The sequence below is a fragment of the Synchiropus splendidus genome, chromosome 17 (assembly GCF_027744825.2).
Source record: "Synchiropus splendidus isolate RoL2022-P1 chromosome 17, RoL_Sspl_1.0, whole genome shotgun sequence".
NCBI lineage: Eukaryota > Metazoa > Chordata > Actinopteri > Syngnathiformes > Callionymidae > Synchiropus > Synchiropus splendidus.
The window spans coordinates 12,569,612-12,597,141 of record NC_071350.1 but is presented as its reverse complement, the minus strand read 5'-3'; the positions used below and the strand labels follow the sequence as shown (position 1 = coordinate 12,597,141).

At 41.3% G+C, this 27,530-nt stretch overlaps 2 protein-coding genes across 4 annotated transcripts; both read right to left on the bottom strand.

Moving 5' to 3' along the window:
• Nucleotides 1-205: 205 nt before the first annotated feature.
• On the bottom strand, nt 206-10,100 carry LOC128748845 (dixin-like). Of its 2 annotated transcripts, none has more exons than XM_053847858.1 (21): nt 9,888-10,100; nt 8,974-9,103; nt 7,873-7,998; nt 7,529-7,751; nt 6,648-6,749; nt 5,511-5,608; nt 5,332-5,438; nt 4,002-4,085; nt 3,755-3,808; nt 3,637-3,687; nt 3,467-3,571; nt 3,340-3,393; nt 3,032-3,103; nt 2,897-2,968; nt 2,744-2,809; nt 2,454-2,600; nt 1,733-1,796; nt 1,574-1,670; nt 1,378-1,486; nt 1,182-1,261; nt 206-1,105 (listed from the first exon to the last, which is right to left on the bottom strand). In XM_053847858.1, exons 1-21 carry the CDS (start codon nt 9,948-9,950, stop codon nt 1,096-1,098), a joined length of 1,914 nt encoding a protein of 637 aa, XP_053703833.1. In that variant the 5' UTR covers nt 9,951-10,100; the 3' UTR covers nt 206-1,095. The 2 variants fall into 2 exon arrangements, with proteins under 2 accessions (XP_053703833.1, XP_053703834.1); XM_053847859.1 differs by having other exon boundaries at nt 1,574-1,667.
• Nucleotides 10,101-10,349: 249 nt separating this feature from the next.
• Nucleotides 10,350-26,586, bottom strand: LOC128748843 (cilia- and flagella-associated protein 54-like). Of its 2 annotated transcripts, XM_053847856.1 has the most exons (57): nt 26,260-26,586; nt 25,984-26,089; nt 25,190-25,339; nt 24,944-25,109; nt 24,716-24,774; nt 24,460-24,603; nt 24,268-24,378; nt 24,072-24,173; nt 23,773-23,974; nt 23,612-23,692; nt 23,432-23,544; nt 23,231-23,336; nt 22,337-22,416; nt 22,129-22,263; nt 21,908-22,055; nt 21,344-21,396; nt 21,137-21,265; nt 20,668-20,881; nt 20,455-20,588; nt 20,197-20,394; nt 20,027-20,119; nt 19,766-19,954; nt 19,325-19,431; nt 19,103-19,250; nt 18,877-19,032; nt 18,681-18,803; nt 18,442-18,534; nt 18,203-18,311; nt 18,051-18,140; nt 17,850-17,976; nt 17,695-17,776; nt 17,535-17,629; nt 16,903-17,100; nt 16,649-16,779; nt 16,327-16,580; nt 15,978-16,187; nt 15,683-15,879; nt 15,403-15,538; nt 15,203-15,329; nt 14,957-15,118; nt 14,673-14,882; nt 14,461-14,548; nt 14,213-14,383; nt 14,086-14,152; nt 13,830-14,015; nt 13,528-13,614; nt 13,352-13,471; nt 13,233-13,280; nt 13,008-13,149; nt 12,145-12,299; nt 11,931-12,085; nt 11,793-11,874; nt 11,574-11,730; nt 11,342-11,499; nt 11,074-11,220; nt 10,892-11,000; nt 10,350-10,802 (listed from the first exon to the last, which is right to left on the bottom strand). In XM_053847856.1, exons 1-57 carry the CDS (start codon nt 26,439-26,441, stop codon nt 10,789-10,791), a joined length of 7,536 nt encoding a protein of 2,511 aa, XP_053703831.1. In that variant the 5' UTR covers nt 26,442-26,586; the 3' UTR covers nt 10,350-10,788. The 2 variants fall into 2 exon arrangements, with proteins under 2 accessions (XP_053703831.1, XP_053703832.1); XM_053847857.1 differs by lacking the exons at nt 10,350-10,802; nt 10,892-11,000; nt 11,074-11,220; ... (2 more) ...; nt 11,793-11,874; nt 11,931-12,085 and having other exon boundaries at nt 12,178-12,299; nt 12,980-13,149.
• Nucleotides 26,587-27,530: the final 944 nt, after the last annotated feature.

The window sequence follows — 27,530 nt, the reverse complement described above, 5'->3', positions numbered from 1 at the left end:
TTACTCGTGATGTGACTCGGAAATTCATGTGTGGGATTCGTCACAAGCGACTAGTTCAAATCCCGCTATTAACTTTATGATCCACGCGAACACGGACTCACTGAAATGATGAATATTTCCGTTAAAAAATCTATAAGTGAGCTAACTTCTCAAAAAATCCATCAAAGGCTTGTTTTTTTTATTTTTTTTTATTTACGAGATGTACTCATAGAAATGACTACATAAATATGATATATTCATTACCTCCGAAATCAGAAATAGAGAAACTAGAATCATAAACAAAATAAAAATCTAGACGACGTTTTCTACAAGACGTTATCTTGAATAGATTAAAACCATTTATTCAAAAGAAAAACATGTTTGTCACATCATCATTAGACTGCTACATATGTCTATTGGCTTGTTAGATCACAACAAATGGATCCAATATGAACAGTCAAGTTCAAACCTCCTGATCCCCAACATGACAATTGGGCATCTGCATCTTGTAGTAGTTATAGTTACTCACACTGTAACAGCAGGTCAGGTACGCTAACACACAAATACATACAAACACAACACAAAACTCTTTTAAAAAACATCCGCCGTATCTTCAAAGAGGAGAAAAAGCACAAGACACCTGAACATATTGCAAACTTGTACATGATATGAAGACTCTTTTGAATATAAAAATATTTTTTTTACAGTGAACAAAACTTACCGCCATCACCATACTTGAAAACAGGGTGTTTCTAACAAGGCAACATACTTGTTTTTACTGCAGTTGTTCATAATACTGATCATCCTTAGGTAAAGAAATGCAAGTTAAACAGTGACCACAAACATGACACTCTTTTAGACAAAGGTATTTCTACTAAATAAGAACCGTCATGGAAATATTTTCAGAGAATTTAGGACAAAACTGATGACACATGGTTCCCCATCTAGTATTTAGCACGTCATTACATATAAGGCACAGAGAATGTAAGATGTGATGTCATCATCGCATGGAAACCAGCATCGGTGGATCTCTAACAACTTGTGCACAGTTGGTGGGATTTGGCCGGCAGCCATGTTGGGATCAGAGGGGTCATGGCACTTTTCTTCTCATCCATACTACAGTGGCCTAAAACCAAAAAGAACAATACACATCACGCTGCTAGAAAGTTGAAGATACATGAACTTATGCAGACATTAGTTACCTTTCTTCACCGCGGTCCTCCTCCACCCAGGCAACGATCTTTCCTTCCCAACCAGGAACAATCGCTCCATCCAGGAAAACCTGCTCACAGATAGGACATAAGTTCACTTCTATACGACATAAATATCCTTTTTTTGTGATTATAGTGTGGTTTATATGAAGAAACTGCCATTGAAAAAGCATTAAAATCCTCTCACCTCTTCTTTCACTGTGCCAAACTCCGGGTCCAGAGCTTTAAAGTGGTACCTGTAGTTTCCCTCTCGGTCAACAGCTGCCTTCACATCCTTCAGAGTCACTTCACCCAACCTGGACATGAAAAACAAGAGGACAACAAAATAAAATAAAATAAGGCATAACTGGCTTTGTGTATGGAGACTCGACTGTCAAACTCACTTCTTGGGAATAGTGATCATGGAGGGCGTCGGGGAATTTCCAGTGAAATAGAGGATCTTAGTCGAAGACGTGAAAGTGCTGTGAGCCGGTCCAACTTCTGAAACAAGACTTCAATCAGTACAGACTTTCTATTTGTTGATCATGTGTTATGGCGCTCACTTTTAGAAGACCAAGTGTCCGACTCCGTGCTCTGAACTTTTCGTCTTGGAGATTTCCCCCTGCCCTGGAGAAGTTAAGCATATGTCACTTTACAATACAGGGCCCCAACTGGTCCATGTGGAATCCATAATAATAGATTATACTGTAAATTCCAGACTATAGAGCGCACCGGAATTAGCCGACTAGAAAAAATAGATCTTGTTCATATATAAGCAACACCAGTGCAGCAATGCTGTCTGCACTGTAGAAAGGTCAGTGGTGCACCCGTCTTAAAAATACATGAAGATCACTTGTGAACTAGTTTTGAAAACAGGGTCCGGCATGGAGACTGACTCATGAAACAAACTGGGCAAAGTTCTGAACTTGAATCATGAACTCCTCACACCTTTTATTGACATTAAAGTGCTCAAAATGCACTGTTTTTGGTCGCATGCCCGGAGTTCTGACACCACAGCTGGTCTCAGCTTCTGTCTTCTGGTCCTCCAGGAGATCAGTTGGCGGAGCTGCGGACATGTCGCGAAAACACTGCATTTTGAACGCTTTAATGTAAATAAAACGCCTGCGATTTCATCGGTTTGACGTGACAAGGCTCAATATTGTGGCAGCATGATGCTCTTTAAGCTGTAAAAATCCAACATCGTATGAGTCGCAGGGTTCAGACCGCGAGAAAAGAGTAGCAGCCAGTAGTCTGGAAATGGCAGCATGATGAATGTATTTATACCCTGTGCGTATGTAGAACATGAAGCCTGTCGATGAGCGACACAATGCCTTGCTCAAGGGTGTCCAGCGTATGCTGCTGCGGGTCGTGATCTCTGAAGGTGTTCCTCAAACTCCTCAGTGAATCTCTGAGCAGATGAACCTCCTCTCCCTTTTTGGATGAACACAGAACTTTGATCAGAAAACACACACCAGGGAATTGAAATGTACCTGCCACATCTAGTGACTCCACAGCCACAAAGCATTGTCTTCCACGACAGTATATAAAGAGCCTCAGGGCGACGCTTTACTTACACTAGACATTGATGGAGTAGAATTTCCAGAGCTACAATAACCATTGTTTTCTCTGTAGGTGGAGACCTGTGGAAAATGCCATGTAATATACATGATAGGAAAAATCATTTTGAGATGGTGTTTCTCATGACTGGAATAAAAAGGAGAACATACGTGTTGTATGTCTCTGGTCATCATCTCCTCCAGCAAGTTGCTTTTATGCTGCAGCTCGTCTTTCAACTCATTCTATGGAGACCATAACTGAATTCTTAAAAAGACACCTGGCCAATGAATGTTTTCAGAACATACCTGCTGTTTATGACTTTCATCCAGCTTCTGTTTGAGTTGCTGCAGCAGTCTGTCTCTTTGTCCGACCTCTTTCTTTCTCACCATATTGGGGAGACAAGAAGGAAATATCAGTCTAGACAATAAAGACACACAATTATTTTGACCAAAACAGCACTCATTTCTCCATGAAAATACTGTATTTGTTCAGAGAAATAATGGCGTTTTTAAAACACAGGATACAGGTGAAAGTAAAACTAAGATTTCTGAAATATACAAGAATATATATGAGTCAAAAATGAAAGCAGGAGCTTAACACTGCAACTTCTTACCTTGCAATCGTTCCACAGTCTGGTGCACTCGTCCAGTTTCCACTGCAGCTCAGACTACAGCACAGCAGAGATTCAAGCGGGTGTAAAACTTCCACAAGGCAAATCTCCACCATCCCTGACATCTTACATTCTTATTGTTGAGCTCATCTTTGGTCATTCCAGCTCGGAGAAGATCCTGCTTCATCTGAAGAATCGACGCCTCCTGAGTGCACAGCCGCTGCTGCTGGGCGTCCTGCGCAGAAAACAAATGAGACGGTTATTAACTAAGACTTTGTAAAATAAGAAGGACAATGTTACCTTGACTGCCTGCAGGTTTCTTACGTCCTGCTTACAGCGCAGCAGTTCCCTCTGAAATCACAGAGTCAAGTCACTGACGGACTTTCTCAGCGAATCATTTGTCATGAAGAAGAAATACCCTCAGCTCCCGAGCTTCTTCCATACTCTGATCCAGACGCCCTCGAATGACAATCTGGAGGGAGGAACAGCGGTAAGATTGTTGACACCAGAAACTGATACCCGTGTCACCCTGCCTCTCTCAGAGAGACGGAAACATGAGCCGCGCTGGGCTCCATTAGTGGCAGGAAGAAAAGAGACGTTTAAAGGAGAAAAGACACATTTAAGACTGTTTAACAGTGAGAAGATACAGAAGAACAAAAAAGTACCAGCTGCTGATCAGCGTTTCCCTGATCCAGAGTCAGCGACGCGTCCTGCTCATCCTCCGGCAAAGATCCATTCAGAAGCAGAGCCTGACAAACAAAGCATCAATCAAATCTGACCTGCTGTCGTGCACTGAAGAGCTGAAAATGATGTGAACTCACACCCAAATCCTGTGTGAAGTACAATGAGAATGTACTTCATGCTGATGTCCGGCACAGCAGTTTACAATACGCTCTCTACGCAACACTGCTGGTGTGTAAATTACTTTTTTTTTTAAATTGAATTTCATTTATTTATTACTGTTTTATTATTACTATTTTACAGCAAACACTTATTTTTAATACGCAGTCTTGCTAGCACAGGTGATTTTAAAAAAGGCTTTCCTCCAGCGAGCCACTTGTTTTCATCTGAACTGTGATCTTCATAGTATTCCTCTACATGCAGCACAGTTCGGGTGTGATGTGCTAAATCAGACAGCAGGAGGCAGTAGTGTCACAGAGCTCCATCAACACACACACACACACACACACACACACAGCAGCAGCAACGTTAAATTAATAAGAAAACTTTGTTAGAGCCACATTTCGTCGACATACGTTTGTGAAAGATTTCAGTTATTATTTCTGGGTTGTAATAAATATGAACGAAACGAACCCATAGAGCACCACCAAACGCAAATAACTTCAGTAAGAAGATGTTTAAAAAGACTTTTAAATTGGTCAGTTTAATCTGTTAACAAATGCATGTGCGGTTGTTAATTAATTCCGAGTGCAATGCGCTCAGTCGGACAGCAGGGGGCTGTAGCGTCACGGAGCGTCTATGACAGACACACAAGAGACATGAAGAAAAGGCTCCAGTCAGGAAATGAATAAGAGAACCTTCTAAACATTGGTGAATCCATATTTAGCCTCCACAGTCAAATTACACTTGGTTAATTATTATTTGATTTAAAGGTTTACTGTCTTTTATAAAGCCAAAACGTCTGGTGTCAGCCTGTTTTAGCTGAAGCTGGTCATGTGAAAATGAATGGAAGAAATGATATTTAGTCCCAGGTGTTTTTCATAACTGTGGTCACATGATCTTCATTGCTTGCTGACATCACAGCAGGTGACATGCGTGCCTTTCCTCCTTCATATTGAAGATGAAACTGAAGTTATCCTGCTGCCAGTCCTGGTGCTGTGGTGGCTTTTTGGTCTCTATTTCTTTTTATTTATGAATGACTTTTACATTTTAAGTCTACAGTTTGAGCATTTTTTTTGGAGTCTTCTAGGTAAGAAAACCATACATTAGTACTTTGATTCATTTATAATATATTATATAAGGCATGCTGTGTACCTGTAGAGCAGACACCATTTTACGTGTCTCTTGCACTTCCTTCTCCAGAGTTTCGCTGATCTCATCCTCCCATTCTGTCTCCACAGTTAGATGCTGATCTGCTTCCACTAGAGGACACAAAACACACCGGTCCATCACACACCAGTCGCGCTCCTGCTTTGCCAAGCCAGTCTCATCACCTGCTGTCTCCTGTTGGCTGCGGTGGTCTTCTCCAGGTTGGTCTGAGGTTTGGCTGGGGAGCGCTTTCGGAGATGGCAGCGGACTGACGGAGCTGAGGCTTCAGAAGAACCAAATAATAATGCACTGCTCTTCCATAAACGTCTCACAAAAGCAGTTTACAAAGACCCATGAAGAATATAAACAATCAGACCCGGAGTATAGTCTTCAGGCAGTGAAGCCTTTTCCCTTACCATTTCATCTGCATGCCCCCCATGGTTCATTCGGTCTCATCCGCACAAAAACATCCAGAGCAGAAACAGCTGCGACTACTATAAAAAAAACCTCCTGATGGTTTTTGTGGTCATCAGAACACACTCCACCCTCTGCCTTCAGCTAACCAACTGTGAGCATAACAGCCAGTGACCTTAGCTCAATGAAGGCGTAAAATAACCGATGCTCTCTTCATGTTTTGACCAGACTCTCAACACGCGAGTCGTCGGCTCGTACCTGAGCTGCAGACACACACAGGCATTGTGAAGGAAAAGCAACGTCCACATAGCTTGAGTCGCATGTGACCTTGCGAGGGACTATTTCTTCCTTCTTAGATGCCAGTGCCAGCACATGTTGAAGCACACACACACTCATTCAAGCTCATATATATATATATATATATATATATATATATATATATATATATATATATATATATATATATATATATATATATATATATATATATATCTGCTATCTATTTATTTTGGACATATAGTTTTTGTTTTTGGAAACCGGACGCATCAGACTGAAATTTCGTTGCCATAATACAGTGATATGTTTTTGCGCAATGACAATAAAGAAAGTCCAAGTCTAGTGGATGAAGCTGAGAGAGCTCATACCAAAGTCATATGCTCGATCAGGCAGTGAGAAACACAAAAATGAAACAGCCTGGCGTGGAAAAGTGAGAGGCAGATAACAGAGCGATACTTTTATCAATTATTCAGAGACAAAGCGTTGCTTGTTCCCACACATATTTTTATCCGAAGTCTGATGATGAGAAATCAACATCAAAAGTGCCTGGGATCTCAGTTCAAACAGCATTAAAAATGACAGATATGACACAAGGACATTTTTAAAATCAATATTTTCATTGTTATATTTACCTGCTAGAGTGAGTACTGTCGTCTTCATCTGGGTTTTTCCTCTCATACTGCTTGACCAGAGCGCGCACACACACGCTCCTCTCTCTGATGGAGCCCCAGCCACTGAAAACAAACAGCTACCTTATGAATGGAGGCGCGTGGGAATTAAACCAGCAGTAACAATCCAGCAGAGAGCGCAAAGACCACATGTGTTCCATGTAGACAGCTGACGCCATGAGTGGACCCAAACCCATATGTGGGTTATGTTCATGAAGAGGCGCCAGTCTGATGTTAACCACTAATAACGCATGAGAATGTGTGGGAAAAAATCTTTTGTCACACGTTTTTTTTCTCACCACGATGAATTGACCTTGAGTTTTGTTTTGTTTTTTGGCACAGTTTAAAAACAAAACCCCGTTCTAATGAGAACATGCCCTTGTTAACCCGGGCCTGGACCACAGAACCCAAAACTGGGCCTCAAATGTGGTCGAGCCAAATCAACAAGGAGGTTGAAGAACGTGCCACAACAATAATGGCAAACATAACAGTTGTTACATTACAAAATAGTTAAATAAAAAAGTATGTAAATACATTCATATTTATATTGGAGTTGTCAGTGCTGAAAAATATAAATATATGTCATAATAACAATAATAATATGAACGTTTTCTGAATATAATTCAACAACTTTTTGGCATTGTTAACAAGCAATGAGTCCAGTAGGACAGTAGGTGGCAGTAGCGTTTGACATAAGCAACACTTTCTGCAAGTTTCTGTGAAATCTGTTCATCTGTTTTTGAGTTATTTCGCAAACAGATAAACAACAACATAAAATATTGCCTTCTTCCAGGGGCAGTATTTTCAGGAGTGTTGAGAGCAGGATGTAAATAAACTAAATTTACCCATGGAAACGTGTCGAGGACCTTGACGCGTCATGCCTTGCTGTTGCGAGTTCAGCAGCTGCGGTTTGTGCAAGAGCAACAGTGGAGAGGGGGTTGTGGTTGGAGGAACCTTTAGAGCCTCTCCCCTTTTCAGCAGAGGTCTTGTGGTTGGCTGAGGGTTTGAAGTGGGCAGCAAGAGCCAAAATGATTCTCATTACAGACTTCAGATTGCCATCGACGATATCTGCCGGCAGGAAGCGGAAAGTCAATATTTAGAGAAAGAAGAGGAAGTTCATTTTTACGTCCACTGTGCTAACTTACTTAGGGCAATAACAGAGACCGCAGAAAAAAAAATTAAAACTTACCTTTAGCGGATATGTGAGGCATCCGAATGCGTCGAGAGGAAATGAACTGCAAGACTTTTTCTACATTCTTTCTGCTTTCCTCTTTGTTCTGTGGTGACACGTACACATCCTCAAGTACTTCCCCAGCTGCCAGACAGCAAAACAACCAACTATGAAAACATACAATTTCACCAACTCTGACCATCACATTTCAGTATTATTATAAAAAAAAAAATAAAAGTCAGTGTCAAAAAAAGCTTAAAATAATATTTCTTGCAGGCATCACAGCAGAATTAAAATGCATTTATACTTGACTATAGTATACAGTGGTGTCTCGGTCTTCGAACGTCTCGGAATTCGAACAAAAATTTCAAGATTTTTTTGCTTTGGATTTCGAATGAAAATCTAGAACTCGAACTGCCCCGAAAAAAGCTGGAAAAACATAAGGTGCACGGACCGATGAGCTGACTCACGACGCGCTTTGTTATTGTGTATAACACTGCCTCTGTATGCAGACGTGTCCCGTTAGCCACATTTACTGACTGTTTTTTCTTCATATTGAGGTGTGAAACCTTTCCTGTCTCCACACTGGACCGTGGTAGAGTGTCACAGGGGAGGTGCTCGCTCTCCACACCTCCACTCCAGGGTTTGATGTCCTGTTGTGGGCTGGAGCTGGGACAGGGATGAGGTGAGTCTGGGACAGAGCTAAGTGACTTGGTTTATGACTTTGTCACAGCCAAACTGCACAGAAGCGCACATTCAGAGCTGGACACGCACCGGGCACCTCTTCACTTCTGGAGAGACGTCACTCACTCTGCAACCCCTCCCACATGCAGCGGCCACACACATAGAGGAACAGCCACCTGCAGCAGACACTCTACATTCACTCCTACAAAAGCCTATTTCAAGGCTTGGAACGCATGTTTTCTTTTTCCATTCATTGTAATGGGAAAAATCGATTCAGATTTCGAACAAATCGCTTCTCGAACGGCCGTCTGGAACGGATTGTGGTCGAGAACCGAGGCACCACTGTATTTTCAGCATTGAACGCTAACACTAAAACAGTAAATTTCAGCCATTTTAGCTACATACTTATGGAATATGATTATGCGTATAATTTACCAACAATCTCTATCAGCTGAGTGAGAACTACTCCATCTTGCAGGTCGTTCCTGAGGTTGGCGATGGGTTTGATGCCTGGTTTCCTCCTCAGCTGAGAGTTCACCCAGGACACATAGGCTGACAACTGTTGCTGCAATACAAAATTAAAATCAAACTTTAATGTTCCAGCTCAGGGATTCATGTTACCCATCACAATCTCAAATGGCATTTCCCATCGTGTACATGAGTTTGCGTCCCTCTTTTCTGAGGACCAAAGATTCAATCAACAATAAAACAAAAAAACAATAAAAGTTAAATGACAGTTTTCTTGCTGTCGCACTACCTGAACGTTGTCTAAAATATAAGATGTTCATTGTGAACGCATGAATGTGAAGGGGGGGGGAAACATGTCCAAAGTAGAACAAAACGTGGGAGAACAAATGAGCATCCTTTGTTCAATGGGGGACAAAAGGAAAGGGGCGGGGTCTGCACGCTGCTCACCAAGCACGCTAAACTTTATGATCACGATCAGGACTGGTTTCTTACCGATTCCCTCCTCGTATTTGGGAGCAGCATCATTTAAATTATTGTCTTTTCCTCACTTCAAACCACCTTCGCCCGTGCCGGTTGAGTCACGTGACGCGCCGTTGTCCGGGATACAGTAGAAAGCCCCCTCCCCTTTAACAACACAGCGCTTCACTTGACATTTTATCGCGCTTCAAACGTATTTCACGTCACAAAAACCCACTATTACTCAACAGTCAAGCATTAAAAAAGAGCGAATCGCGCTCGTTACTGTAAACGGGACACGCGTTTGACGGCACCTCGCTGTCGCTGAACGTGGTTTGAAGTTTCACAGTCTCAAACGTGTACGAGCCGTTTTCCCCCTGGTGTCACACCTGTCAGAATAATGTTAGTAACGCCGGGTGTGTTACCTCGTTGAAGCTGCCATGCAGAACCTCGTCCAGCAAACTTCCTCTGGAAAGTGAGGCGATCATCTTTTGACCGATAAACCCATTTAAACTAGCGAGCCGGTTATAGCATCCGCGAGCCACCGAACCGCACTCGGACCCTCGTGAAGGTGCTGATGTTGTCCAGCAAGCGTCAACAGGACAATTGATGGGGAAGAGGAAACAGCAACCGTTAGTCCGGAGAGTCAAGTCACCCGACGCACCACCAACTTCCGCTTTCATAATAAATTGAGTTGTACGCTCCATTTCCGGTTTAAAAAAAAAACACTTGGTAATATAATATTGAAATAACAAGAACTGCCCACACGACTGGAATATGAGTATGAAACCGTAGCATTGCAATGTAATGTAAATTTCATCCACTTTCCAATCAGATTTTAATGGCATTAAAGGCTTAAGTTTGATTTCAACACAGCTTTTAGTGTGTTACAATGTAGATGGGACAGACTCCAGACCGCTGACAAAATGAATACATTTATATAATTAGAACTTATTAGAACCTCAAAATACTGTCCACAACCAATGAAAAGTTTTATTGGGCTAAAATACGTATTTTTGCAAGACATTGAAATGTCTTCATCATTCTTCTTCTTAATACAAACAATACAAACATACGATAGATGAATTTTTGTTGTTTCTGTTCACATTTTCAGACTGAATTATGCAAAGAGGGTGACCAAAACAAACAAACAAAAAACAAACAATACAATTACAACATTGAGTTTATAACAATAACAATTGTATAAAATGACTTATAATATCTAAAAATATAAAAATAGGCCAGATATGAAAACACATTTTTAATGATGAAAATGGCTTGTAGGGTTTTCTCCATCCTTGCGTGTCACGTTTCTGAAGGACTTTCCTACAAAATATAATCTGAAAAGCATTGTGACAGACAAATGTGAGCATTTTGGTAGATAATATATAAGGAAAAACAAATTATGGCATGAAAAAAAAAACAATACCTGTCTGATCTATGAGTTGGAGGAAGGGTAGATAGACGTTCTTGGGTCCAGGGGGAGCAAAGAACAGTTTTCCATCCTCCAACAAAACACTCTCTCCAAAGGCAGCCAGCTGAAGCATCACCAAACACACCACATTATATATTACTGGACATGCATGGAAGGCATTTCTGTTGAAAGCATACCTGCTTTTGAAGCAATTTCTGAGCCAGTTCTTTGAATTTATCGCCTTGTGATTCACTCAGGTTGCTCAGCAGCATGGTGGCCTGAACCAAGGTCAGACTGGATCCTGGAGGCATGCATGTTCTGCCGGACAGCAGACTCAAAGCTCTCTGTGAACAGGGAAACAAAAGTTCAGAAGATTGTTCCAGTTTTTTTAGTTCATAACACAACTGCAGTACAACTTTAACAGTGAAGTCTGAGAGAAAGTGGCTCATAAAAGAGTCCTGTCACCTGCAAGTGTGCCATGCCTTCATCAGTTTTCCCTCTCTGTGCCTCCAGCTCTGCACATTCAAGCATGAGAAGAGCTTGATTGTCCACATCTCCCAGTAGAACACAATCGCTCAGCCCCTGCTGCAAGACTTGTGTTGTCTCCTTTATGATGTTCATGCCTTTTAGGAAGACACACAGAATATCAAAAGCTTTATCGATCATACGCTCAGCTGACAAAGAAGGGAGCTAATACCTGGTAACTGAGCGTCAGCATCAGGGATTTGGGCCTCCAGGCTGTGGACCAGTGCCACATGGCACCGGAGCCACAGAGCAATTCTGATTTCATCCCAGTTCACTGCTCTGGGACTGTCACCATACACGGAAACTGGCAGACTGGAATCTTGAGTAATCTGGCAAAGCAATAACGCTTAAGTAACGCTCTTCAGCCACGAGCACTTCATGAGAACGTTACCGATTCACTGGCAATGCTGGCAAGTGGGAGCTCAGCAGCAGAGTCCTGCAGCAGGCGCAAGCATGAAACTGCCCTCTCTGAACTGAGAGTGAGAAGTTAAACACCAGAGTGATACGATAGACTCCCAGCTGTGTGTACCTCAGGGCAGCATCTCCTTGCTGCAGATGAAGGTTTGCCATCAGGAGGTTGCACTCTAATGCCAACTCCAAGTTCTCGGTTTCATGGCCAAGGTCAGATGTTAGCTTTTCAAAAATAGGCCGCAGCAGGACAGACACCTCTTCCAGCAAAAGGAACTGAAGCAGAACATTTTTTTTAACACAAACAATGATTATAGTTATAAATAGATAAACACCTTGAGCCCACTTGGAGTGATGTTCTCCTTCTCTGCACAAATGGACCACAGTATCGGGGCTTCAGACATGAGTGATCCCACTGGCTCTGGGCTCTCTGGTTCTTGGTTTGAATTCTCAACAACGTCGGGTTCCACTTTTTCTTTCACAGTAAACTCTGAAAATATAGAAACAAAACATCATTAAACCTGTTAAAATATACTAGTTTGCATTAAATTCAGCAGGCCATCCATCTTCCACTCATTAGCCAAGGCTCAGGAACCTCCTTCAGCTCTTCTGGTGGCATAAAGAGGTGTTCCTCAGCCAACCAAGAGACCTTGTCACAGGTCTGCCCCAGGGCCTTCACACAGTCGTACATACCTCACACAGAAACATCCAAAAAAGATGCTTTAAAAGATTTAATTTCTGACATCTCAGACACAATCTGACCTCCTAGCTGTGGAAAATGGATGAATAACATGTGTCATCTTTCCCCCCCAAAATAAATTAATGAAAATAAATGAATAAAACCAGAAGATATATTGCTCTAACTGGAGTAAAAAGACTTTGTTTTCAGATTCCTTGTGTAGCATAAAGACTATTGTTACATCCAACTGTAAGATACGTACGCGCCGAAAGTTCACCACGTCACCATTGGTTACAGTGACCTTCAAGTTCATGATTGATCTTTTCATCTTTCTACCAGTTAACTGAGAAATTCTCTTGACCAAGTAAAGTGTTTGTACTCTGTTCTGGTTGATAGAACACAGAGCCTGTCAGCAAACAGACAGAGTCTGAGTTTTTTCTTTCTTTCAGTTCACGTCTGAATAGGTTGCAGAGACGTAAGACAACACGCACCACAGGGAAGAGGTCCAAGGCGACCCACCTGGTCGAGGGGCGTCTCGTATAGTGCTACTCAGCGCGAGGAGGAGCTGAATTCTGGCGAGTTCAAACCTCAGGCACGAAGTCGATCCATACAGAGCACCGACCTCTGGAAGAATGTTGGAATTCACCAGTTCATCTATTGCCTGGAGGAACAACGAAGAAGTAACGCATGACTATCTAGTGCAATGAAAGTGTAAAATAAAATTGGAGTTTCCCTCTCTCATACCTCAGTGTTCTCCATCAGAGGTCTGTTGGGAAGGAAGGAACTCTCCAGCTGCAGATAAAAAAAGTGAAATGTTTCTACTTTTATATGAAGAAGCAATAAAAGAGTCATAAATGAGATACTTCAAAGTCCTCATGAGTGATGTAGTGTCCGTTTGGGAGGAGAACATGTGTCCCTCTGGTGAGCTGAACAGCCTCTTTGATGGCGTCTCTGAACAGACACAGCTCAGTAAGAGCCCGTATCTGGAAAACATTCTCCATCAGAGCCTTTCTTTGGGCAGACGACCTCCATGATTTACCTTCAGTATCCTCCCATCGATGGTGCGTTGAACATCGCGGCACATATTTCCAACTATATGAATGTAGAGAACCAGCAGAGGCAGAAGCTGAAATAACAAAATGTTTTACGTTAGCAACTTAAAATCACTATAGAAGTTGAGGAAATTTTAGCATGAATTGACACACTGATTTTTCAAGTGAGTCAGTAGTTATTTCATATATAGTAGTTGTGTTTTATTTTAGATCAACCACACAGCATTGTTTAAAGTGGAACAAATAAAGACTACTTGATATGTGGATCTAATGTGTAACCGTTATATACCGTTATATGATAGCCAGTGGCATAAAGCCACTGACATATGAAGTTCAGGCCAGTCACAGTGGTGGCCACATGAGTCCTCCGGTGTTCCGAGAAGAGATCCATTCCAGGCAAGAATTCACCCAGGATGCTGAAGGAAGCGTAGCCCAGGTCAGCCAGGGGGTGAGCCAGGGAGCAGCAGAGCACACACTGCAGAAACAACAGTCACAGTAACGTCAGATATATCTATGTTTAGAAATAGACTTCTTAAAAATACCACCTTAAAGAGGTAAGCAGACAGGAGGCAGCACTTGGTCCGCTGGCTGATGTCTGATATCAAGATGTACCTGTGAACAACACGGTCATCAGGAGCTGTGCTGCGGAAGCGAAGCTCGATAGAAACCTACTGCGCAATCTTGGCTGTTAAGTCAGCTGCTTGTAGACAGCCCCAAATACCAGCCTGTTGCAGTGTCTGAGTCACCGATCCAAAACCAAAGGACACACCGTCCCATTTGTCGAGAACACCTGCCTGATGTAAGGCCACATCCACACCTTTACTCCAGGACTCATGGGCTGCCCTGTGGACCAAACATGTTAGGCTCAGTAAAGATTGTACAATGAAATAGAAAAGGAGGAGGAAAAATATTGGACACACTCTGTGTTTCCATTGTAGAATTCCACGTTGCCGATTTCGTGGAGTGCCAGAACTCTGAGGGAATCAAAGTGGTCAGACTGAAGATGATCTGGAACAGAGTTTGATGATGGAAGGTAAATATAAGTGCGGATAATACAAGAAATTGTTGTGTGTTTTTTATGAGAGCATATCTGTTTGGGAATAAATAAATTCATTAGCAGTTTTTCACTCACTGATGGTTGCGTGGAAGGCGTCAGTGACTGTGGTGAGGTGTCCCGGGCCAATGGGGAAGCTGTAGAGAGCTTTCTCCGTCATGAACTCTTCTTTCATCTGGGAGAATGGTTGAACGTTCGATGCTGATGTAATTGTTGGGCTGTCAACACCGTGGCAGCGAGAAGTGCTGCGACAGCTCATCTTCAAGTGATTTATGTCTTCAACAAAGTCTAAAAGAAAAGAAGAAAGATTTTAAAATGCGGATGTCGCAACTCATGAATGACTGTGTCGGAGGTGGGCTCACAGTTCTGAGTGTAGGCCAGTAGCAGCTTCAGCAATGACCAGCTGTGATAAAGGCTCTGCAGACTCTGAGGTTTACTCCCAAGTGACTGACGAAAATAGCTGAGCGTGTCGTCCACACTCAAGGGAACGCTCACGAGGGTGAGAGCGTGTTGCATTTCTTCATCTTTAAAATGAATCAGAAACATTTATGAGATCACCTCACGGACCACTGGTTATCATTCATCCTGGTCATTTGACAAAATCTCACCTTGCAACTGAACTTCATCAGGAGTAATGCGGGCCATTTGGGATTTCTTTGTGGTCATTGGGTCCTTATTAAAGGTAGGCGCCCAGTCACTGAGCAGCTGGAGGTAGGCATAGGTCTTGTACGTGACCTAAAAGGTTGGCATTGAAGTACACACGACTGATAAGAGTTTGTTGGACTTAAGCTTCTTACATCAGAGCTACCTCTTTCTGAGTGGCGTTCTGGGTCTTAATATGATGTGGTTGGGGTACCTCTGGCCCCCCAACAGACTTGAGCCTCTCAAGCAGCTTCCTCTGAGCAACGACCAGTAAAGGAGCAACCACTGTGGCATATCTCTCCCTAGCACAGATCACACACTTCACAGCATTAGGAACATGAACTAGCAACTAGAAATAAAGTGAAGCATATTTTGGTGCCATGGAAATGTATTAATAATCTTCACAACATAACCATTTAATATTTTAAATTAAATGTTTAATTTACCTTGTGTATGAGTTGAAAAGCAGGGCGAAGTGAGCCAGTGACTCCCATTTGCCAGCAAAATGTAGCTGTTCCAAGGCGCGTAAAACTAAGGTACGAACCCAACGCATGTCGACCTGTGTGCACCCATCCAGTTGCGTGGAAAAGTTGAGCGTGCACTGCAGCTCGTCCTCATTCACATCGTCATAGACGCTCCACAACTGGAAGAAAACATGATTCCCTTGACTGATTTCTTGTCGTCCATTGTAAACTAGAGCTAGTTGGTATTTCCACCAATGTCTGACCTATGTGTACTTACCCCTTGTTTGTCCAGCATGTCCATGATCAGGTCAGCAGCCAACACCACGAGAGGGTCAAAGATGCCGTTCAGTTGACTTGTGGACAAGAGCAGGGCTGGTTTCTCCTGAGAAGCTATCAGTGCCGTTGTAGTCACTCTGCACCACTGCTCCCACATCGTCTGACAGACGCTCAACAGAAGCGTCCAGTTGCTGCCACGGTGAGCCAACACCTGAGCGCAAACATAAGGAAACTAAACGCACCCATACATAGTTCTAAGAAATATGCCTCACTTCAGATCAACATATAATAACAGAAAATTGAAGATTACAAAAACAACTGGTTGGCTAGTGATGTGTACAAGTCCCTACCATGGCTCTCCTGAAATGTAGAGCCACGCTGTTAAGTGACTCCCACTGCAATGCAGCTGTGTATCTATAAATCCTGAACGGGTCTTCTGACTCAATGGATTCCTCTTCTTGCAGTGCAAACTCATCCGGCTCCTCAAACTCTGGTTCCTGTCCATCCTCTCGATCCTCATCACAACTTTCTTCGTCCTCAAAACTCTCCTCCTCCTCGGAACTGTCTTCGTTCACGTAATACTCAACTCTGGCCGCCGAGCACTCTGGAGATTATGGGGTCAGAACTGTCACGCAACAATTGACAACCAGAGATGTATTCTTTTATTCGTACCTTTGATTTTATTCGCGTCCATTTTTCCCAACATGACTTCCTCTTCTTGCTGATAGGGAGAGATGTCAGTCAGCTGGACGAGGACACCAGTGAAAGCCAGTGAAAAACTCAAGGGATTTAAGGTGCTGTAACTAGAGAAATCACATAAAAAAAAGAAAATTTTAAGCATATAAAGAATGTAATGTGAGACACACACCTGCAACCTCAACTGATGAGTCCATCACAATTGTCATTGCAAATCAATTTGTTCCAACCTGTATTCCAGGGCTCCTCCGTGCTGCTGCTCAAGGCCTCTGAAAAACATGGTCAAATGTGCCTGAGCCACGCTGAAGTTGAGCTGGGCCCTCCACACCAGCTCCTCACACAACATGGTTCTCAGTTGAAGCAGCCTCCTCTGTCGATGCACTATGGATGACAGTGAGGCCAACATGTTCTCCACGGCCAGCCGCTCTCTGCGCAAGAGCAGAGGGACAATATGAGTTAAATGGCCGCTTTCAATGGAAAACTATGAGGAAGTGGTGATGATCACCGGTACGGCACTGAGTAACAGTACTAGTTGGTGCATCACATTTGCAGCATAACTAAAGAAAAACATACAGAACAGTCATGTATTTGTAGGAGTTAGAACTGCAAAGAAAACAGTTTCCAACTTAGTGGAATAAAAGACTTAGATATTAGGTTCTACAGAATAGTCAGTATCAGGTCAAATATATCACTTGGGGGTCAAAACAAAAACAGCTTGGGGGTCAAAACAAAACCGCAGTATTGACACTGAACATGATACCAGAAAGGCAGTGAGACTGGAAATACCTCAGCCATATGGCATGTCTCTATAAAAACACAACTCAAAATAAGTAACAAGTGATAGGTAGAGTCACATATGTACCTCATTGTTCTCACTCTCTGAAGCATGGTTGCTGGAATCTTCTGCTTTAGTTTTTTCCGATTTTCAAGTATATGAGCAGCACTTTTGTTATGACCCTGTAAAACAACAATTCATTCAGTACGTGATTTATGCTTTCAAGAAATTTTCATTTTGTAGTCACCACAGATGGGGTGTTTCTTCTCGCAGTCTCATCACTTCCTTCGGAAAAAATGATAGCAGACGCCTTCATTGTTTTATCACGCCTGCAGCAGAAGTAAAAATCAACTAGCTGCACGATGTACACGATTATTCTTACCAGAGTTATTTGTTTTTTACCTGGACAGGTACTCAAAGAAGCTTTGACCCCACCTCAATACCAAATCTGGTTTGCCTTCTTCCATGGCTCTCTTTAGGAGAAGCGCCGAAAATTCAACAAAATATGTCCTGCGTCTGAGTTTAATAACTGTTCAACAAAAAGAAAAAAAAAACATCTGTTGACAAACAAACAAGACACCCATGTTTTTGTGAGCTCCATACCACTTCTGAAGGCGTCTTTTAATGGGATGCTACAGATCTGTGCATAGAGACTGGCGGCATCCTTACATTTAGGTGATGAGAGTGGGGTTTCTACAAATTAAGATTCCAATGGTTATTTTTGTTCAGGAGACACAAGTCATGCAGCGCCTTACCACAGTTCGATCGACGTGTTCCCTCCATGGTCAACAGCTTCTTATTCTTCCCATGTATCGCTTTCAGATGAACGCTGATCTTTAATGCAGCCACATGTGCTGCCTTTGACTGTAAACACATTTACCAAACTACTTTGATATGGCCTTAGAAGGTTATGAGCTTATTCTCATGAAACAACAACAAGAAGGAATACAAAATTCTGTATGATGAAATCCAAGATTTTTCAGTCCAGACTTACCAGACTATGGGCATCATAGACAGCCTGAAGCAGATTGCGACCACGTTCCATCATCACAATGCCCATCTGATGGTTCTTAAACACACGTAAGGTCTGGACAGACAGGATGAAGCTTTGTGAAGCGGATAATAACAGAACATGCTGCAGCATAGCTGTATTTACATAGGTGTATTACGAGTGGTTAACTTTCAAACTGTTCCATTAGGAACCCAAAACTATTAACATGGGATGAACCGCACCTTGGACATGTAGTATGTGAGACAGGCAATCATTTGGATCAATGTCACCGTCGTATGACCCATCCATTTAAGTCTGAGAACTGTAACATTCTCCTCCAGAAGAATGAAGCATTTTGTGAGGACCTGAACAACCAAAGTAAAATTAATCATACATCAGATATTTGGGAGTATTTTTTTAAGGTAAAACTTAGTTTGCCTGGACAACAGCATCACAGGGCAACTGGTTGAAAAGCATCGGGGCCAGTATACTGTAACAGCTGATGGCAGCCTGCACTGCCGCCTTGCCGTCATCCAACCACATGCTGAGATCCATAGCCGCCAGCATCCGCTCACACTGGGCCAGTCTGGCTTCCTGTAATAAAACAATGAGGTGATCTGCAGCTGTACAATGTGCTTCTCACCTTTTCAGTGATCTGTTTTACCTGCTCCCAGATGAACAGTCCATTGGCACTGACAATATCGCAGAAGAGAGATTCGTTGCGGATGTTGATTTCAGTCTCAGTGAAGATAGAAGCGAGGAATTGCAGACAGAGCAGAGGTGAAGAGGTCAGCAGTGTCTGGAGACATAATCTTCAGCAGATTTGATGGAATTACAAGTATGAATTTAAAAGAATGCTTTTCGATTTCAACATGTCAACTCTTACCCTGTGGAAGCGAATCGCTCATGTGTGACGTTTGAGAACGTGTAGTGATTCCACAATTCATTGCAGGCTCTCTTGGTGATGTCATGATGCCCAGTCTGATACGAGACCTGCAGGACAGGATTAGGGCTTTCACAATAATAAATCACAATTAATGTCACTTTAAAATTTCATGCCAGAATGATCAAACTGAAGTTGAATCTGTACACCGTTTAAACTCAGTATTTCCTAATTCATTCACCTTCATCATGGATGTTTTGTTAATGACATCACATTGTATGTTCTGCACATGGAATTGGTGCACGGAAAATGTTCTCAGTGAATTTATGAGCACTTTTAAATTAGTACGTTAAAGTCCCGGCCCAAGGGTTTACCCACCAATAAAAGCCGTAGTACACTAAACTAGACTAAGTGGTGAAATAGTGCAGAATACAAACAGTGTACCTTTGCCAAGTGAGCCCATATGGAGAGCAGTGGAATGGGCATTGATGCCAGCAGTGGAAAAGATGTCATTCCGATGGCATTGCCCAGTAACTTTCCATGACTGTCGTACGCCGCTACGGCAAACACATATTTCTGGTTTGGCTCAAGGCCTCGCACTTTCAGCAAGCAATCGCCTTCTTTTGCAGGCACCTAAAAACCAAATCATGGAATTGTAATGCAGAAGCACTGGATACTGAGACAACAATGTAACAGAAATGGCACCAAATGTCCAGTTCCTGGCAGGTTGCAGTCTCCGAGACGGACTTTTTGGTTAATACCCTCTGCGACACGCCCACAGAGCTGATACCAGCACACCTGGAAGGGAAATCTAAAAGTAAATAGTGGCTGTTCTTCATTTAATGATGTGTTTGTACCAAAAGATTTTCTCCTACTCTTTCCTCCAGGTGGTATAGCGCTGGTACAAAAGTTAAAGAGAAGTCTGTGCGTCCTATTAAGATAGGAGGCGGCGGAGGGCTTTCTTTCTCCTCCGTCTTTGCCTTTTCTAGATTTTTCATCTGTGTTTTAGGAAGTGTGGATATATAAAGCTTTCTCTCCTCCAACTCTGCTTTCTCCATGAGATGACATGCTTCCTGGTGATAAAACAACGCATCAAAACGTATAGTTTTTCTTTAAAACTATTGAGCTGTTACCTCCAGCAGGCTGTGCACATCGCTTGAGTCAGTTAATTCAGGTTTTTTGTGCAGCAGCAAGGCCTTCTGCATCAGGCAGAGGGCTTGGGATGCCCTGTTTTTCTTGATCCGATCCAACAGGTCCGAATCTGAAACTAAATACAACAAAGCGGTTTCCAATTCAACATGGATTCATCATCACTTGACTGCAAGAACAAAAACACTTTTGCTGACCTGCATTTAATCGCAGTAACTTAAGCGAGGCTCTGTGGTGGATGATGTTCAGTTCCAGATGGAAATCGAGGGCCAAAAGAAACATGCGTGTGATGCCTTTCACCGGATCACCGTTGACCTCCCATTCATCACTGCTATTGAATTCTTGACTGTTATCTCGCTCCTCTTTTTTCACATGGGCAAGAGTATGCACAAGGGTGTTGGGATCAAATTTCTGTGAGAGACAAGCAAATGTGATATAAGTCAATACATAAATAATAATCATCATAATAAATTAATTTCAATAATAAAATAAATGACATTTCATGTATGCATATAAATTAATATGAAACATTATAGATATAATATATGTAATATACGGTATAATTGTGTTTATTATTATGTGTTTTTTATTTTATATAAGTACAAATTGCTATTTTTATTCATAACTATTTTCTAACTATTTTTGAAATGCAGTTTCACATCTTACCTGCATGAAAGCAATGTCAACAATCGGGGTACAATCCTGAGGCACCGAGATTCCAATCCCTTTGGTCAGAGCCTCCAACCCTCTGTTCACCATTTCACAGACCATATGAAGCAACTCTGCACTTGACATCTACAGACGAACAAATCATCAATAACCTACAGATTGATCTCAATGTAAATAAAACTTGCATTTGAACCTTTAACAAACCTCAAAAACTGAAGCAGTCTTCACGCTGTTTACAGCTTCTGTCTCTGGTGTCACTGTACGCACAAGACCAAATACGCATCACTTACAGCTATGATCATTGATATAAACAAAACATATTTGTAAATTGTCCGGTAAATTATGAAGGAAATGTAACCTCCTGATTTCTTCTCTTGAGCAATTATGAGTCCTGATCCAACAATGAAATGAAGAGATCTGTCTTTCCAGTGAATAAACTCATTTAGAAGTATGATAAGAGAGAATTTATAGATCCTGCAATGGTTAAATTGACATGGAGCTGGGGCCAAAAAAACCCTCAAAGTATCATCAGCATGTTATCATGCAAGAATGATCTATATATAAATATATATATATTAAAATATTTTTAATATTCTGAATTACTGTTAATTCTAATGGCAAGTTGATAAAGATGGCTTTCGTTTAATTTCCTCACTGGCGAAGCTATTTCACATTTAATGTATTTATAAATGTGAATGAGTGTGTGGGACTCTTTTTATCTTTTTATCACATCTACTTGTAAAGCCCCGAATTCAAAGCCAGTCTCACCTGCAGATTGTGGGCTGAGACTTTGATCGGCTGCCTTTTCCACCTGCACAGCCAAGCAGTAGACCATCTCTGCAACCAGGATGCAGTCAAAATCTGCCAGGTGACATGCAAAGGCCACCTCAATGAGCATGGACAGAGACCACACCAGCTGCACGTAGATTCACAGCATCAGACACCAGCAAAGACTTCAGACATTTAATTTATTGACAACTGATACTCACACTGTTGTAGCTGCTTAACTTCTCAGGTTGTTGTGAAAGCTCATTTTTTAACTGGTCTCTGTGCAGAACCATCTTTAACTTCCTCCACAGGAAAAGCACAATGTCAATGACCAGGTCTGTATCAGGAGCCGTTTCCTAGAAATACAATACATACAATATTTAAATCAATGCAGTGGAACACTTCAACGAAGAGAATAGAAACACTGACCTGAGTCGTCTCACAGACGAAGTTGTGCATGTTATGCAAAAGGTCGATGCACTCATCACACTTCAGGAAAGATAGCCTTTCTGTTGCAACACAAGACAAATATTATTAGACTGGAAATCAATCGGGTATATGAATGACGTATGTAAAAACATGCACTTAGAATACTGAAAGAATTGCTTCAAATGGCAAAGCAACATGACTAGAAAATACCTTATTTAATATATATATTTTATCTCTTTCAGAAAAAAAGGATGTTTATACTGATGTGTAAGTCAAGCCTGCATAGTGGGAATTGGAAATCGCAGGCACTATTTTAAATTAAAATTTTATGAAGGAAGTAAGTGTTACGTATTTGCAAAAATACTATCTTATTTTATTTTTATAAAATAGAAGCACTACTTTTTGTTGGGTAGAAATACAGCAATCGTGCATAAGTGATTCGCCTGCCCATTAATACGTGTGTGTTTGTAGTCCGGTAATTCAAAATTTCAAGGAATTAAAAAAAAAATTAGTTTGAGTTAACATTTCCAAAAATAGTTTTTATTATATGTGTAATTTTAATTATGAAATATGACGAAAATATTTTGCCATTTAATTAAAAATAAAAAAACAAACCACGCAAACAAAAACAGCACAAAACAATAACAATGAAATACGCAAAATTCAAACGGCAAAAAAAACAGTGAAGATTAAACAAACGTTTTTGGGATATATTCAGTAAACATAAAAAAATTAATAAAAAATGATCAGGAAAAAAATTGTACATAGTATATCCACATGAGCTCTAATGAGTACTTGTTGTAGGAACCTTTATTTAGACCTTTGAAAGTGAGACTAATGTTTGGAAATGAATGTTATGCAGTTTATTATTAATTGTAGTGTGAATGTTAATACCGTTGTGATCCCCTTTCACAGGTTTCTCTTTGGAAAGAAGACAGCTGAACTTGTCCAGTAAGGTCAACTCCATCTCTGCCTTCCTGTACGGATGACCTTCCAGACCCTGATAATGCGGCACTCCGTGTTTACCAACCAGTAAGTTTCATTGCATTTAAATCCGTTCCAACAAAATACAAAAGGTTTCAGTGTTGAACTTACGGATAAAACCTGCAGCATCTCGCGGTTGAGTTCATCAAAAGACAGTGGTTGGTTGCACTGAAAAATCAATTTAATGAACCTCACTGCAGATAAAACAGATATCTTGTCTTCCCCTGTAAAATATCAACACACACATTTTTCAGTTAACAAGACAAAGTATTTGCAACAACAAAAACAAACCTGCAGTCGCTAACTCCAACAGAGTTGAACTTGAAGTAATTTCAACCAGACACTGGTCCTGCTCAGGTGCTTTGACGCCTCCTTTTTTTAAACACCCACCCGTCCCAAAAAAAGTGAATGCTATAATATGATATTACACGTTGTTGGAGATGTTCACTTACCAGCCAATATCCTCATTCCTGTCAACAGAAGTTCCAGAATAACTTCTTTCATTTGATCATCGATACCAAGTACAACTTGTTTTGTCTGTAGTGGGCGGGTGGAGTTGTCCCAGAGCGCCTCCAAGATGGCCAAAAACCGAGCTGCGTTACTGTCGAATAGAAGCCAAAGTGTTCGCTCTGTGGTGGTACAGGGCCATGATGTCTACAAGATAGATATCACAGATATAATGACATAACGTATTAGAGCAGAAGAATTGGACTATTATAAAGTATATCATATTATAAATTGTCTTTCTTACATTTGGTATATCTTTCAGGGAGGTTTTTGTAGTCATGGATTGAAATGCATGCTTCTTTTTCCTCGTCTCAAAAGAAGCACGCTTGAAAACCAGAGCCGCCAGCTAAAACACATGAATTATGAACAATAATTAAGATTTATTTTTAACTGTTAGACCTTGGTCAATAGACATTAGACTCATTTAGGGTACAAACTACCTTGATAGAGGCTTCTTTGAAGGCCATCTGTGACTCTCTGGAACAACCTCCATTTTTCTCCTCCAGTTGTGAAAGTTCTTGGATTTTTCCAAGCGCTCTTCTCGCAAATTTCTGGATCAACCAAAGACACGTGAGTCACAAGAGAAGCCAGAGTGAGCAGAAATTTAAAAGCAATGACAGGAAATCTTTTACCTCAGCCTCCAGCGCAGCATTGTTGTCATAATAACAGTAACAGACGACGCAGTAGAGGGTGACAAGCCACGGCACATTTTTCACAGTCATAAGGGGAACAGACAGCTCAACACTGATACATGCCCACAGGAGGTATTCCAATGCCTTGTTGCATGAAGTGAAAGAGAAAGTTATATTAACACTATGAAAATCAATGTTGCTCACAACAAATACTTGACACAGTAAATACCATGAAGAATATATCTGAGTGCTGTACCTGTGGACTGCAATTTATCGTCATCAGGTAACGGGAAATGATGTAGATGTAATATGTTGCTGGGGATAAATGAGAGAAGACACATAAACCGAAATAGCTGGCTGTATTCAACTTTTTTGTCCCATCATATCACCTAGGCTTCCCATAAGACTGTATGCTTCAATTAAAAAATATCATACTGAAACTACAAAAAACATAAAAGCTGTCCTTTCACTGCTTAGATTTTACCATCATATATAATCCAGCAGAGGTGCTCGTGTTGTTGAAAAGCCTGCATCATGATCCTGATGAAGTCCAGCACACGCAGCAGTTTAGAAATCCCTTGCTGGCTGAGAACGCGAGAGATTTTTTCCTGCTCAAAAAGGCACAGCGCACTGCCAAACATTGCGCGAACCTACACAGAAAAGCAGTCACCATTTAATCACGATTTCTATATAGTTTGTGGTTTACAAAATAACATAAAGAGAACTATACCTTCATGCAAAACACGTCTTTGTCTGTATCAAATCCTTCAGGAAAAAAGCAGGTCCTGAAGTGGTCCACGTCGGTGATCTCGATGATATTAACAGGTGTGTACTGAAGGAGATGGAGGCTGTAGCCATGCCACATAGCCGGCTGGTACAGCTGCAGGAAAGTAAGGAAGTGATTCACACCTGCACCAGTAATCAAAGCAATATTCAAAAACACATCCGGCATCCATCCGTAAAATAAATCTGAAGTACACAAGCATTCAGTTATCTATATACCTGTACATATATATATATATATATATATATATATATATATATATATATATATATATATATATATATATATATATATATATATATATATTTTTTTTTTTTTTTTTTGGATGTGGCATGCATGACTTTATTATTTTTTTGCTCGAGATAATTTTTATCTCAACACACAGTTGTAAATGTCAGCGCATTTGTAGCTGCTTCTCTGGCAAAGCATTTTGTATACGTCCTCCTGGAACCACAATGTCTCCCATGGATTCGTAACTGTTTGTCAACATTGTCAGTCACTGTCTGCAAGTCAGTGCGCTTTTAACACTCTGATCAAGTGCCTTCTACTCAAAATAATACCATACGTGGCTAAGCTATAGTCATGCATGCCACATGTGGTATTATTTTGAGTAGAAGCCACTTGTTCAGAGTGTTAAAAGCGCACAGACTTTGCCGTCTGCAATACTCTGACTTGCAGACAGTGACTTTTTTTTCCCAGGCATTAAATGTAACTTTGACACATATTTATTTCTAGATTACCCTGATTCCATAAAGGAAATCTGCAATCCTCAACACTTGCTCGTGGAACAACTTGAACGGAAGTCGATGGTTGTAGCTTTCCCAGATATCCAGAAGAACTTTAATCCTTGTCAGAGAAAAGAGCGAGAGAAAGCAAACAAATAAGAAGCAGTTAATATCAGCACACCTGTCAAATGTAGCTTCCTCGTCTACGTATATAATTTTATATCATTCAAAGATGCCGTGTAGATTGAGGGTAATATTAGCTCGCGGTTTAGCATTGGCTATCATTCTTACCCTTTAGCATAGGAACAATTGTCCTGACAGGTCGAAGACACGACACGTCTCATTAGAGTCATGAATGAATTAATGTCTCGTTGAAACGACGTGATAACCGGGTTTTTCTTGTCAAGTTTCCCGTAATGAGAAGCCGGTAAATCCATTTTGGGGTCACGACTGTAAGGCTTCATTGTTGACATAGTTACCAGTTAACTAAAAAAACAAGTTGGAGGCCGCATCAATGTAGCATAGTTGGTGTACAAAAGATGGCCACTAGTAGACGGAGTACAGAGAAATGTTAAGAAATCGTCATAAGGTCGCAACGCGGGGAGATAAAAGCCGCAAATGTCGATTTACGGTATCCTCCTTGTCTCGCGCGCTGTTTGAGGTGTTGTTATGGAAACGACGGAGCGCCACTGACGTTAATGTGACGTAAAGCGTTACGTTGAGTCGTCAGGTAATTATTTAACTCTGAAACGACATTAAAATATAGCGTTACCGAACTAAGTAGAGCACATTGTTTTATGCTTAAGTATTATGGCGCTTGTTTTCCGATTTTTTTTTATGTATAAATTTATATTTTTGGAGGAACAAATTAAAAGAAAAATCTATTTTATGTCTGTCCCATGGATTGAGTTTTACAATATAATAGTTGGTAATTCGATGGGTGATTTATATGCGTGAATCTGTTTAATTTGATATCTGTTTGATCATTTCTTTCCTTCATAACTGACAAAGATGAACATGAATATCCTGAAAGCTTTTTGTTCAACACTATTGTGGGGCTAGTTTTGAGTTTGTGCCCAATGCTTTCTGTTTATTTAGTCACATTTACGAGTATGAAAAAGAAATACGCTCCTATCCATCGGTTACTTGGACATGAGGAAAGGTCTTCATATTATTTCACATCTACCTTCATCACCACTTGTTTGTCTAATGCTGGGCCATGCAAACTCATCATTACCCATTCATCCACACATCCACTCCCCGTACTATGCTAAAGCTTCTGGCACTCGGGGCACGGCTGTCTAATACTCTGGCAACTGTCCTTCAAACAAAGACACACAAAGTCTCTCACAGTAGCATCCATCCAGACAGGCGGCATTTCCTGGGGGATTGAACATCGGGACATCAGCACTATTCCCAGCCGGTGTCCGCTCATGAGCAGCTGAAGGGAGGGTGCCAGAGGGGGGCAGAACCAAACCCTATCAGTCAGACAGATAAAACAATGAGGGATAAACTGTTGACATCATTGTTTCCAGAAAGATCAGCACGTTGGCAAGGCTTCT

What these genes read in the sequence shown, in the direction of transcription:
- LOC128748845 (XM_053847858.1), bottom strand. Translation starts at nt 9,950, where the DNA reads ATGATCGCCTCACTTTCCAGAGGAAGTTTGCTGGACGAGGTTCTGCAT. An exon ending in TCCTCGACACGTTTCCATGG is followed by an intron (nt 6,750 to 7,528) that starts GTAAATTTAGTT and finishes GTTTGTTTTCAG; the next exon opens with TGGCTGGGGCTCCATCAGAG. An exon ending in GACTGTGGAACGATTGCAAG is followed by an intron (nt 3,104 to 3,339) that starts GTAAGAAGTTGC and finishes ATGGTGAGAAAG; the next exon opens with AAAGAGGTCGGACAAAGAGA.
- LOC128748843 (XM_053847856.1), bottom strand. Translation starts at nt 26,441, where the DNA reads ATGTCAACAATGAAGCCTTACAGTCGTGACCCCAAAATGGATTTACCG. An exon ending in AGATGCTGCAGGTTTTATCC is followed by an intron (nt 23,337 to 23,431) that starts GTAAGTTCAACA and finishes CCGCATTATCAG; the next exon opens with GGTCTGGAAGGTCATCCGTA. An exon ending in AAAAGACGCCTTCAGAAGTG is followed by an intron (nt 17,977 to 18,050) that starts GTATGGAGCTCA and finishes TTTGTTGAACAG; the next exon opens with TTATTAAACTCAGACGCAGG.